The sequence below is a fragment of the Typopeltis vanoorti genome, chromosome 10, assembly GCF_054136105.1.
Source record: "Typopeltis vanoorti isolate ZY-2024b chromosome 10, IOZ_Tvanoo_1.0, whole genome shotgun sequence".
Lineage (NCBI taxonomy): Eukaryota > Metazoa > Arthropoda > Arachnida > Uropygi > Thelyphonidae > Typopeltis > Typopeltis vanoorti.
In genome coordinates, this window is record NC_143558.1 from 75127245 (window position 1) to 75141082 (window position 13838).

The following is a 13838-nucleotide window of genomic DNA, read 5'->3' on the forward strand; positions in this document are numbered from 1 at the left end:
AAACAAAGGTCATGGGAAGACTTTAGTAAGAACATAGAAAATAAATATCAAGAAGGTAGCAAAATATTCTGGAGGTTGTTGATAAAGCTCAGAAATGGAAGAAAGACTGTAAAAGGAATTAGAGATGATAAAGGTGACATGAAAGCTGGAGAAAAAATATCCTTGATGTATGGAGCAATTACTTCAAAAAATTGCAAAATGAAACAATCAGTGACAGCACAGTGGTAAAAAACACTGATCAGGAATGCAATCAGGAATATATATCCATAATTGAAGTAGAAAAAGCCATCAAAAGCCTGAAATGTAAAGTAAAGGCAGCAGGAGTAGATTATATTCGACCAGAAATGCTTAAGTATGGAGGTATAAAAGTGTTGAAGTGGCTGCACTGCATAGTTCAGAAGGCCTGGACATAGGGATGAATTCCAGATGATTGATGTAGAACTCTCATTGTATCGATATATAAAAAGGGAAATAAAACTGAATGTGAGAATTATAGAGGTATTTCCCTGAGTGTTCCTGGTAAGATTTATGCAAGTGTACTTGAGAAATGGTTGAGAAAGATTGTGCAAGGGAAGCTTGGTGAAGAACAAGCTGGATTCAAGCTAAATAGAGACTGTCAGGATCAGATTTTCACTTTATGACAAATAGTTGAGAAATCATGGGAATATAACAAAGATATGTATTTAAATTTTGTAGACCTGCAAAAGGCATATGACAAGGTGTCAAGAGAGCAGTTATTCAAAACACCAGTTGTATGATGTCAGTGGGACATTATATCAAACAATAATTTTTGTCTTTATTTGAGTTGTAAGTCAGCAGTGAATTGAAGGAAGTACAGGAAGATGATTTAATGTTAAATCTGGTGTGAGACAAGGATACATTATTCCCTCTCTTATTCATTATCTATATTAATCACATTATGAAGGAAAGTGGTATTAAACGTGATATCAAAATTGGAGATGTTGATCTCAGCTCTTTGCTTTATGCAAATGATGTTATACTTCTAAATAAATCAGCTACAAGTCTGCAAGATTCCCTAAGTAAACGGAATAACTGTTGTAAAGATATGGTATGAAGGTCAGTAATAACAAGACAAAGACAATGAAAACAGGCAGAAGCATTTAAAATATCAACTGCATTGTGAATGGAAAACGTATAGAACAAGTAAAACATTTCAGCTACTCAGGCACGATTTTTAGTGATGATTGTAAATTAAATAAAAAAAATAGACAACAGAATCAACAAAGCTGGTATGGTAGGAAGTCAACTGAATAAATTTATATGGAATAAGAGAGAACTTAGTCAAAACACAGCTGTATACAAGACAGTGTTCAAACCAATTTTAACTTATGGATCTGAGAGCTGGGTTAGAAGTAAAACACTTGACCAAAGACTAGAGACTGCAGATATGAGAGTCCTGAGAAAGATTAGGGGCATGAACAGATGGCATCAATGGCAATATCATATTAAAAACGCGGATATTAGGAAAGAACTTGACATTATTAGCATCCAGGAATGTGTTAGCAGAACACCACACCACCTGAAAGTGTTCTCTACAAGGTTGGCAGGAAAAAGGCCCAGAGGAAGACCCAAATATAGGTGGATTGATATGGTAAAAAGTGCCTTAGAAGAAAGAAATATAAGATCTGGTGATGCTGGAGTCTTGACAGGTAACAGAATGATTTGGAGGAAAACTGTAGATAGGAAGTTAGTAATGATGTAAACTTTCCATGTAGTATTATCATATCCTGTATACCCCTTGAGGGTACATGTCAGGAATTTGATGATGATGATAAATGTGTCACGATTAAAAGAGAGCGAGATAAAGAGAGAGAGAGTAAAAGTGTTGAACAAAAGAATAGTATGACTGATATAAAGAATAACAGTTGAATGTAATGAGGGAGATAGCTCAGTTACGTGAGTGATACACAGGGTAAGCCTGAAGCTGGAGCAAATGCAAAAATGTCTGACAAGCGAGTCAGATGATAACAAAAAGAAAGAAGTATGAGATAAAAAAAATGAGGGCTTGACCAAGAAAGAAACAAAAATTAAGGAGAGAGACCTGTATGATGATTCAATCATAAAAGGCGTGATCGACAAGAGAGTGACAAAATTGTGCCTTCTGGGTGAAAAAATTAATGATGTTAGTGAGGCTATTCGAGTACAAAAGGGTCAGGTGAAAGAGATGATCATATTGGCTGGAATGAATGATTTGAAAGGAGAAAAGTGTGGCAAGAGAGAGAGAACATGAAAGAATTACTGGAGTGGCAAAAGAAAAGAGTGAGAGAGTTAAGATACAGAGTCTGTTGCTGTAGTATGACAGAATAAAGCTGAGAAGGAGGCCCATAATAGTGAAGAACGATGTGTAGCTTATGCAGGAGTGTGTGTGGAGTGAGGCAGTTGAGAATAATATAAGAATGTGTATAATATGCATACGTCAGTACCACTGGTAACAAACCAGAATTGGAGAGTTAGTATAAACCAACAGGATAGCAGTGGGCCTAAGGGGAATTTGCACTTTATGTACACAAATACCAGGAGCATTCAGAACAAGCAGGATGAATTTTTTAGTTCATCCTGACCAAAAGTTATTGGCATTAGTGAGACATGGTTAACAGATGTGAAGGGTATAGAGTGTTCAGGGAGGATAGAGAGAAAAAAATGGAGAGAAGAGTGTTATTAATGATAGCTGATGAACTGCAGCTCAGTGAAAATGGCACATTTGGGGCTATCTAATGTGAGATTGAGGACAGTAGAACAATATACACAGTTGAATGCTGCTATAGACTAGCGGGTGGAAAATATGATGGTAAATATTATGGGGGGGATTTCAACTATGGGAACATAGACTGGAAGGAGGAGAGGATACACTGGAGGAAGGAAATGGATTTTATGCAGTTACTAAGGGATAAATACCTGAGACAGCATGTGACAGAATATACTAGGGGTTCGAGAGTGCTCAATCTAGTAAATGCAGATAAGAATTTATCTATAACGAATATGACCATGTTGCCACCAATTGGTGAGAATGATCATACGGTCTTGACTTGGGAGCTGGCTAAATGTGTCGAATTTTCAGTTAAAATGGGGGTATAATCACATGATAAACTTAGGAGATTGCTTGGACTGGTGCCATGGCATGTAAAATTGCAAGGGCTGGATGTTGATAGTGCATGGGAAGTGGTAAAAGAGTGTTTGAAGGAGGAAATGGCATACTGCATACCTAGAGTCAGGAGAATTAATCAGGTGGGAGTAAAATAGATGAATATGATCATTAAGCTACAGGTGAAAAAAAAGAAACAATTGTGGAGAGAATTTAAGGAGAAAGGTAGCACGCACATGAAAAGTACAAAGCACAGGCCAGAAGGGTAACTAGAAAGGGAAATTAGCAATGCAGGTTAAAGATAATCCCAAACAGTTCTTTTGATATGCTGCAAGTAAAAGAAAGAATGCATATGGCAGAATGATTTTAATGAATGCCGATGATAGGGAGATAACCGAATCAATCGAAATAGTATAATTACTAACTAAACACTTTACAAGAGTAATCCAGGTAGTGATATTGCAGGAAGGAGAGAGAGAGAGAGAGACGAAGACTTATATGGGAACTGAGGTAAATGAAATGAAGGTGCATAGCATATTAATAGAACCTTAAAGTGAATACAGCTATAGGATTGGATGGTATACCAGCTCGAGTTTTATATGAAGCAGTGAGTGAATCGTCGTGGCCTTGGAACATAATGTTTAATCTAGGTCTCAGCTCTAGGTTAGACCTGAGAGGGTGGAAAATGAGGGGGGAAATAGTTCCATTGCATAAAGGAGACTCCAAGGCTGATGTAGCAAGTTACCAAAAAAATCAGCATATCAGGAGTTGTTGTTAAAGTATTTGAGAAGTTGGTCAAGAGCAAAATACAAGAATGGATGGATGAATGGAGATGGGATACTGTATTGCGGGGGGGGGGGGGGAGAGAACATGGTTTTGTGAAGGATATACAGTGACAGCTGAGTTGGATATATGTAATGGGTTTACAGTGATACTGCTGGACTTTGCAAAGGCCTTTGACAGGATATTAACATGGAATTCTAATCAGTAAACTGCAGCACATGGGGATGGATATAGAGTTGATGAGATGGATAGGATGGTGGCTGATAGAGCGATATCAAAGAGTAGTTTATTCAGGAGTAAAATACAAAAGAAGACCTGTGACTAGTGGCATGCTGCAGGATTCTGTTCTAGGACTGCTACTATTTAATTTGTACATTAATGATACAGAAAAATATCTGAGAGGAACTTTTCCAGTTGTTTGCAGATGATGCAAAGTTGTGTAGAGCAATAGTTAATACAGATGATGTCAAAATTTTGCAGGGTGATTTGAAGAGGTCGGCAGACTGGGCAAAAGAGAATGGATGTCAGTTTAATGTGGCAAAGTGTAAGGTCATGTATTTTGGGGTGAAAAGATTACCAGCTGTATACAACATTGATGGAACTGTACTCCAGGAAATTGATGAAAACAGAGACTTGAGAGTTAGTGGATAGGGAGTTAAAGTGTAGGGGACACACAGCAAAAGTGGCTAAAGCATCTCATCAGATTACTTGGTTACTGAAGAATACTTTGACGAGCAGAGACAAGCAGATTATTGTTCCTCTTTATCGAGCCTTGATAAGACCCTATCTTAACTGCTGCACTGGGTGCCAGGGTTTCTTGGTGGTAAGGAGGAGGTGGAAACCTGTAGGACCTCCTTTCACTGAGATGATTGTAGAAATTCTATGGGGTATACCTCCCACAAGCATACAATAATAATCAATGGGAATTTTGGACCATTCTTCCTGTAGGCATCTAATGAGGTCCCAGATTGTTGTGTGGATGATCTTTGACCTCATTCAATGCTTCAGTTCATTCCACACGTGTTCAATAGGGTTGAAATCAGGACTCCATGGAGGCTAGTCAAGTGTAGTGATATTCATGGGCACAAACCATGCAGTTAAAGCAGCAGTCTTATGACACAGTGCATTGTCTTGCTGAAAGAGACAATGGTCAGTTCAACAAACTCTACAAAGTAGGAAACGTTATCTAGAATGTTTAGATACCTCTCGGAGTTTTTTTTTTTTTTTCTTTTTTTATCCACCACAAACAGAGGTCCAAGATCAAACCAAGAAAAATAAGACCAAACCATCACATCGCAACTACCAAATTTCATACTTGGGATTATACACTCTAGTAAGAGGCATTTGCCGGGCCTCCACCACACCCATCCACCTGCTTAGTAGAGGGTGTAACATGATTCATCACTCCATAACACAACTTTCCAAGCTTCCAAGCCTAACTGTACATACTCTTTGCACTGCTGAAGACGATGCTGTATGTTGGTTCGGGTAATGTGGAACTTGCATATTGCAGTCCTAACATGGAAATCCATATTGTGAGCCTTGGTTCTGAATTTGTTTTTGTGCAGATTTGTGTTTCAGTCAATGCCCAGAACTTGGCATTCAATGTGTCATCTGACAAATGGCAGTTTTCACATATTATCCTACTTAGCACCCTACGGGCATGTTCAGTGAGTGTGGTGTCAACTGCAAGTGCTACCACTGCTGGTAGCACTTGCAGTTGACTCCCAGATCTTCCATCTCAGTATGTTATCACTGATTGTTGATCTGTGATGGCCTAATATGTCAACAATTTGCCAAATAGATAGACCTGTAACATGACATCCTATCACAATGACTCTTTTAAACTCTGTCAGTTCCCTTGTCCTAGCCATTTCACCTAAACATAGTTGAACACATGACTCATTACATGGCACACAATTCACCTTGCTCTTGAGAGTGTCCACTGACTTATCAAGCAGTGTGTGTAGAAACTTGGAAAGTTTATAAAAGACACCAGAGCTTATAAGAACACAATCTACAGCATTGGAGTTGCCTCACCTCACACGGCCTAAAAGACACAAGCACTGCCAATGCACCCGTACGTTAACCTTTTATTAGTGAATTTTTTTTTATTCAAGTTTCACTGACCTGATAGCATAAATTAAAAATGCCAAGAAATAATGTTCTTGTTTAATCCTTTATCCAAGTGTAAGCAAACAAAGTTTTTGCATGAAGTTTCTTTGTGGCTATGAAACTAGTATATAGAAGCTAATGCTGTCACATAAATTTTTTTTTTAATAGTGATCCCCCTACATGAGAGGTCAAGGGACCTATAAACATATCAGTGTCATATGTGGGTTGCAAATGAAGACTAAGATAGGATGCCCATTGACTTCTTTCCAAGCAGTGTATATATAAATCCCAAAACTGACTAGCACTATACTGGGCTACAGACAACACAAAAAAAAAAAAAATACAATTTGCCACCAAGATGCTATTTGCAATATCTCAAAAAGCTGATGCATGGAGATATATATATATATATATATATAAGCAGTCTGAAGCTTCTGTTTCCTGTACATCTATCCATCATATTAATAAGCACCTTGGAAGAATGATAATACATTGCACCCTTCAATTAGAAAAGGCCCGAGTTCGATTCTCATCGTGACGAGAGGAATCTTTATATGGGCTTTCTCGGTTGAAGTTGATTTATCCAATCTCACACAGAGGTGGCAGGGTCTTTTCTCCCAGAAGCTCAGGTTTTTCATCCTGCATACAGACACATTGGCCTTGAGAACACATGCAATTTACAGACAAAAAAAATACTAGTAGTGATGGTGGGCAGTAGATGGCATTGGTGTAGATGATGATGGTAGTGGTGGTTCGGTATGGCTTCTAATCATGGTGGAGGCAGAGAGTTGTAGAAGTAGGTGCCCTCCCTCGATGAGTCTTTGGACTCCTTGGAGGTGTCATGTAATAATAATAATAATAATATTAATAATCAAATTAATAAGGATATGCATATTAGGCAATTTTCTTGTTCTGATTATATGTATATTTTTCTTACTTTACTTTAAATTTATTGATTGAAACAAATCATATAGTTATACATGACTTGTAATTCACAAGTTATTTGACTTTTAAATTGATACATGTAAAAAAAGTTGCATGAAACAAAGATTCAAAATGCATCAACTAGAACAAAAAGAGTGTAAAAGGAGTGAAATTAATGTTTCGCAGGGCCTCTGCTTATTATTATTTACCATATCTCCATAAAGAGATACCATAAATAATACCATTCAGAGACTCATGGTAAGAGACCTACACTAACTTTTATATACACAAAACTTAAACTTGTTCACTGTCAGGGCACTCAACTAATTCTGGCAATCCATTCAACTCATTCACCACACTCCACACAAAAATTCTACATCACACACTACACTACACTACGCTACGCTACTCTGTGAAAGTTGGGTAAGAGTGTAGTGTAGTGTAGTGTAGTGTAGTGTAGTGTACACTACACTACACTACACTCTTACCCAACTTTCACAGACAACCCCTAGTTCTCAGACTATTTGTCATACACTGAACTTTCCCTTCTATCAATTTCATAAAACTCCTTTAATATCTTATAAGTTGCTGTCATGTCCCCTCTTTCCCGCCTTCAACCAAACTTAGTAGCCAACACACCGTTAACCTATCATGATAGGATGCATTCCACAGACCAGTCACTAGCTTGGTCACCAGTCTCTGAATCCTCTCCAACACTTCTTAATTCCCAAGAAATGCACATGACCAAATCTGGTAGTCAACATGTGGCCTGAATCATAGCCTTATAAAGAGGGATAATAACCTCCCTATCTTACTTGTTCATGGGTTTTCCGAAATGCAAGTAATCCTTTGAGCTATTTTACCCTTTTTTACCCACTTGAGAGATTGGATGGATGTAAGACTAAGTCAAATGGAGAGTATAATATTTATAAGCCATATTTCTCTTCTCTGGTAGTTTTCATTGTATATGAGATAAAAAATGTCTATGTAACATGAGACTAACTCACTTTTTAGGTGAAAATCTCTTATTATAATGGGAATTCAAATTCAGGTCTTTCCAGCCAAAGGGCATTACCAATGATTATGCTAAGGAAGCTGGATACTGAGAAAACTCGTACAAGGAGTGAAAATTTAGGAGAAAGAACAATGGAGAGTGTTCTTTAGAATGGACCAAAAAATTATGGCAGGCACAGTTCATGAGGAAAATGGAAATGTACAATGATCACCATTATATTTGTGATAAATCTAATGACAGACAAATAAGGTATAATAAAGTGAAGTTATCAAAATAAAGAATTTTTAGGAATAATAAAAATAAAAATGTTAGACTAAAATATAAAAATTTATAAAAATTGCATCATCACACATAATAAAAACTTTTTGATTATTTGTGACAAGTTTTGCCAGAGGAAGGGAAGGAGTTCACTAAAAATCCCCAAACAATATAACACTATACTGATAGGCTCTCACTAAGTTTGCAAGATATGCCATTCGATGTATCCTCACAGCTAATATTCCAAAGAAATTATACTACTTTAATTAGTTGCCTCGGACTTTTATCAGGGTGTCCTTTTTTCCTCTCCCAAAATACATGTATCTATACGACACCTTCCTCTGACCAAATCTTGGGCTAAAAATTTAATTAATGCATCAATAGCACTCTGACAATAATATTCAAAATTTAACAAGAATAAATATTAACCTTTTTAGGTGGAGAATCAAGATCAAAATCAAGGCCCAAATCATCATCTTCCATTGTTATATACTGCAGTTCACTAATAAAAAAATTTTTTTTTAAAAATCATAAAAGTAAAAAATCTGCGTTCTTTTATTTTTACAAAATGAATAAAATACTAATAATATGGAAAAGTAAAATACTGTAAAAACAATGGTCAAACTACACTCATTGTTTCTCTCCCTCCACAAGCTTTTTTGTAACCATCAGTATTATCATTAAGCCCCCTCTAAAACTTTCATTAATCCTCCTCTCTTTGACTCTCATTCTCCTTTTTCATCCATACTGCTGCATTTCATGATACAACAGTTCTGTTATTATTATTATTATTACTATGTATCTCTGCTATGGAGTTCTAGGAGTCATCTCAGGAAAGCCATTCTACACTACATAGTACTACATGTTGATTGGATTTTAACTGTATAAATGCAAACACAGATTGATAAGAAAATAACTATTTATTGACTTAATTGCTAATATTTCACTGGCATTCTATCCAGCATCTTTAAAGCACACAAACAAAGTTTGTTACAGTAGCGAGACAACCACAATCCAGTGTAACAGTGGGACTAGTATGGGCAATTGTAGCATGCAACACAAAGACTAAAGTCCAGTCCTAATTAGACACATCTAAGTTGAAAAAAAAAAAAAGAGAGAGAGAAAGAAAGCAGGTATTAATTTGGTGTTAGGATGACTGTCTCCCAATCTTTGGTAGATTTATACAGCCATACTTGTTGAGCCTTGATACTTTAGAGTATGTTTCAAGGCTTCTGTTGATTGCAGGAAGAAACTCTTTCACTTGTGAAAGCTTCTGTGCAGCACTTTTGTTTTTTTCAATTGATCCTGTTTGCAGGGGGATATCCAAAGCATGTTCTGCTAGACCCAACTTGCCATAGCGAAAGTTTCGGATATATTGTGTTCACTGAGGCAGATGTCAGCAGTTCTTCCTGTCTCTCCATAGTAGGTGCGATGACATGAACAGGGCACTTCATACACTCCTGGATGTGATAAAGGCGTGAATCTGTTCTTAGGTGAATGGATGAGAGTTGCCAATTTCACATAAGGTTTAAATACGGTGCATAGTGTTTGTTAAGCACTCTAGATATCTTTTCAGATGTGACTTTAATGTATGGGATGGTGACAGTTTTGTTGTAGTCTTCTGTGGTAGATAGTGGGGGGGGATTTCTTGGGAGAATTTAGTATTTTATCTATCTTATCGGGATTATAGCCATTAGTCAGGAAAGTGTGACGTAGGTGAGAAAATTCAGCAGTGAGAGCAATGTCATTGAAACAATGGTGTGATTGTTTGTGTAAATATCTCCTTATATGTGTAGATTTTCTATAAAACGAGAATGATACGGAACCTTCTGGAAGATGTGTGATTAGTGTGTCCAGGAAGGGCAGATCATTGACTTCTAGTTCCATTGTAAAGTGGATTTTTGGGTGCTGGCTATTTAAATGCACTAAAAATGTATTCAATGTGTCTGGGCTATGTGGCCAAATAGCAAACACATCATCAACATAGCATAGCCAGAGACTAGGTTTGAGAGTGTCTATATTGATAGCTAGCTTTTCCAAATGTTCTATGTAAAAGTTGGCTAAGGGGGAGGAAAGGGGATCCCATAGCTGTCCCATCTAATTGTTTGTATATTTTCCATTTCCATGTAAAATAACCTGCCTGTACTGTGAATTTAAATAGCTGAAATATATCAGGAGGAAATTGTGAATTTAGTAAATTAAGGGTTTCAGTTAATGGTACATTCGTGAATAGTGAGATGATATCAAAACTCACCATCAAGTATGAACTTTTTGAGGTGTGGTTTTCTAAAATACTTTTTTAGGTGGGTAGAATATTTAACAAAAGTGGTAGAATGTTTGTTGAAGTGGCTAGTAGTTTGGCTAAATGTTTAACAAATTTATATGTAGGACTGTTGATACTATCTAGAATAGGGCGTAAAGGTGTACCTTGTTTGTGAATTTTTGGAGCTCCATATATCCTGGATGTTTTAACGTGGAAGGGCTTGAGTTTGTTGACTCTTTCTTTAGGCCAGGAAGTGACTTTGTTCAATAATTTGCACACCTTATTCTTTTGTGATTTGGTGGGATCCGATCTATAATTTGGTATGTTGACTGCTTTTGGAGAAGTGCATGCATTTTGCTTTCATATTCTGTTGTATCCATCACCACAGTTGTGTTTCCTTTGTCTGCTTTGTTTATGGTAATGTGGTTATTATTGTGTAGCTCTTTTAGAGCCATGATTTCTTTATGTGGGATATTATTTTTGGGAGACTTAGAATGGACTAGGATGTTGGCCACGTCTAACCGAATATTATTGGCTATCGCTGGAAGCAGGTCGTATATCCCACGTTCAACAGAAGCCATTATTTTGGCTTTTGGAACTTTAGGAGTAACAGCAAAGTTGTGTCCTTGACTTAACACACTCATGGCTTCTTTGGATAAGGTTACCGATGATAAGTTCACAACGATGCCATCTTGATGTAATTGCGGCCACTGCTTTTTACACGTCAGAAAGGTTGTTCCTAGAATCAACAGAAGCCTTGAAACATACTCAAAACTTCAACAAGTATGGCTGTATAAGTCTACCAAAGATTTGGGAGATAGTCATCCTAAAACCAAATTAATACCTGCTTTCTCTCTAATATTTTTTTTTTTCAACTTAGATGGCACCTAATTAGGACTTTAGTCTTTGTGTTGCATGCTACAATTGCCCGTACTAGTCCCACTGTTACACCGGATTGTGGTTGGCTTTATGCTTGCTACTGTAACAAACTTTGTTTGTGTGCTCTGAAGATGCTGAATAGAATACCAGCGAAATATTAGCAATTAAGTCAATAAATAGTTATTTTCTTATCAATTTGTGTTTGCATCTATACCATTAAAATCCAATCAACATGTATGACAAATACATAAACATTTCCACACAGTTACATTACTACATGATCTACCATGTACAAGTTGCCATCTGTTGATACCATCTTCTACACTCTATACAATATTTTTGTCTGTTAATCTGGTGTGTGTGTGTGTCTCTTGTGAGTTCACTTGTTTTGGGGGACAAAACAAGAATCCAAGTTTCCTAGAAGCAAAAACTCAGTTATTCTGTATGATGAGACCAGCCAGCTGTAAAAACTCACTTGAAAACGCCCATATAAAGATTTTCTCAGATCCTGATGAGAATCAAACGCAGGTCTTTTCTAATCAAAGGATGCATGTCCCTGTCATTCTTCCAATTACACTATGAAGGTGCTCCACTGAATGGTATAGTCATGTAACACAATAAAAAATGCCAAAAAAGTTGACATATATATCCCAATTAATATAGTGTGACTAAAGAACAATAATAAGTAAATCAAAATAGTGATTCATTTTTTTCCCTCCTAAAACTTTCTTAATGCAATAGGCAGAAGAAAAGAATATGTAAAATTGGAAACTACTTTTTGTACTCTGTTCAGTTCAAAAGAAAGAAGGAATAGGATGTCAATGTTCTATTCTCTTTCTCTAATTTTAATAAATAAATAAATAGAGAATTTATTAAAAATAAATTCTCTATTTTTAATAATAAATTTTTAATAAATAATTGTGTAGAGGGCCATGTACGCAGGATGACACTGTTTATAACATAAACTCTACTCTACAGTGACTCTACAGAATAGCGAAGAAATTATCTTCATCGTTGATATGATTACCATCATGCTGGGTACTAGACAAATTGTTCCCTGCTTTGTTTGCGTATTGGGTGGGCCAGCAACAAATTGTTATGCAAAGTTTTATGAGTATATCTAATGAGACTTAAAATCTTGTTTAGCAGAATTAAGGCAACTTTAATCCCTTGCTGACATAGTATCTTTGATATCTTCTCCTGACTGACCAAATGTGGGTGAGAAGTATTGTTCCTCTGTAATCTTGTTTTTCTTGCTAATTTGGTTGTGTAGGGAAATTGCTTCAAGATTTTATTAATGAATGTTTTATTGTTGCTATTCTTTGGTAGGATAGAACTGGGATATTCTAATTCATTTCTTTTTTCTAAACTGCTGTATATCTTGTATGCTCTGTCATGTAATGTCAATACTTTGTGCTGGATGGCAGAGATATGTATTTTACATATAGGTAGCATCTAGCATGCATCAGCTTCCTATAAACTGAATAGCTTGAGTTTGTTTTACTCAGATACTTCTAAAAACAGTAAAGATCTATTAGCTTCTAATACAACTGTGAATTTGATTCTGGGATAAATATTATTAAGGTGAGTAATTAATCCCTGCAGTTGGTTAGTAGAGCCAGGCCATATAATGAATATGTCATTGACTTATTTTAGCCACAATGTGGGGTAGTGCTTTGTGGAACTCCAAGGCTTGTTTTTCCATGACTCAAAACAAATTTGCTAATAACATTGACAAAGAAGAGTCCAATGCTAGTTCTTTCTGTTTGTAAAATTCTTGGAATTTAAAGAAAGTGCTGTCGATGCAGAGTTTAAATAGCATCACGGTGTCTGGAAGAAATAGTTCCTCAAGTAATTCTATGTGATTGAGGAACATTAGTAAACAAGCCTGCAAGAAGGTCAGTCAGATCTACTATTAAATCCTTTGTACATTCAATAAATTGTGCTGTGTTTCTTATAAAGGAGTTCAGCCTTGCTTTGATATCTATGTAAAGGCTTATCAGTGGTACATGATGGCTAGATAACAAAGAAGTGAGAGAAAATCTGGCACCTGTTACGAGTCATAGTGGTATAGTCTTGTTTAGGTATTTTTGAAGTTCCACTGATTCCTGGAATCAGTAAACAAGATTTTAGTAAATCTTGTTTACTAAAATCTTGAAAGTTGTCTGGAAGTAAACTTTTAAAACTTTTGAGATACATTCAGAAAAGCCTTTTATATATTTATATAGAAAACCTTTTTATATATTTATATATTTTATATTCTTAATGTTAAGTAAAGTAATTATTCTAACATGTGTGTTGTGTCTCCATAAATTCTTTACTATGAATGTGACCACCATGTAACCTTAAAAGAAAAAACTTTTATATATGGAATAGTAATTTTCTTGTTATCTGATGATGAGCTATTAGCATGAGAGTAATTATCTAAGCTGTCATGTAATTTGGATGAAAAGCAACCATTAAGTATAAAAATGCTTTAATGCATTGCAATTCTAGTT

The 13838-nt window shown here is 36.1% G+C and overlaps 1 protein-coding gene across 5 annotated transcripts in view; it reads right to left on the reverse strand.

Annotated features, from left to right (window-relative positions):
- IFT43 (intraflagellar transport 43) overlaps positions 1-13838 on the reverse strand; it is a 263776-nt gene that overhangs the window by 208275 nt on the left and 41663 nt on the right. For all 5 annotated transcript variants that reach the window (XM_090399053.1, XM_090399051.1, XM_090399050.1 and 2 more), the window contains exon 2: positions 8628-8700. In XM_090399053.1, the coding sequence (XP_090255179.1) occupies positions 8628-8681 (54 nt within the window). In that variant the 5' untranslated portion in view covers positions 8682-8700. The remainder of the gene's footprint in view (positions 1-8627; positions 8701-13838) is intronic.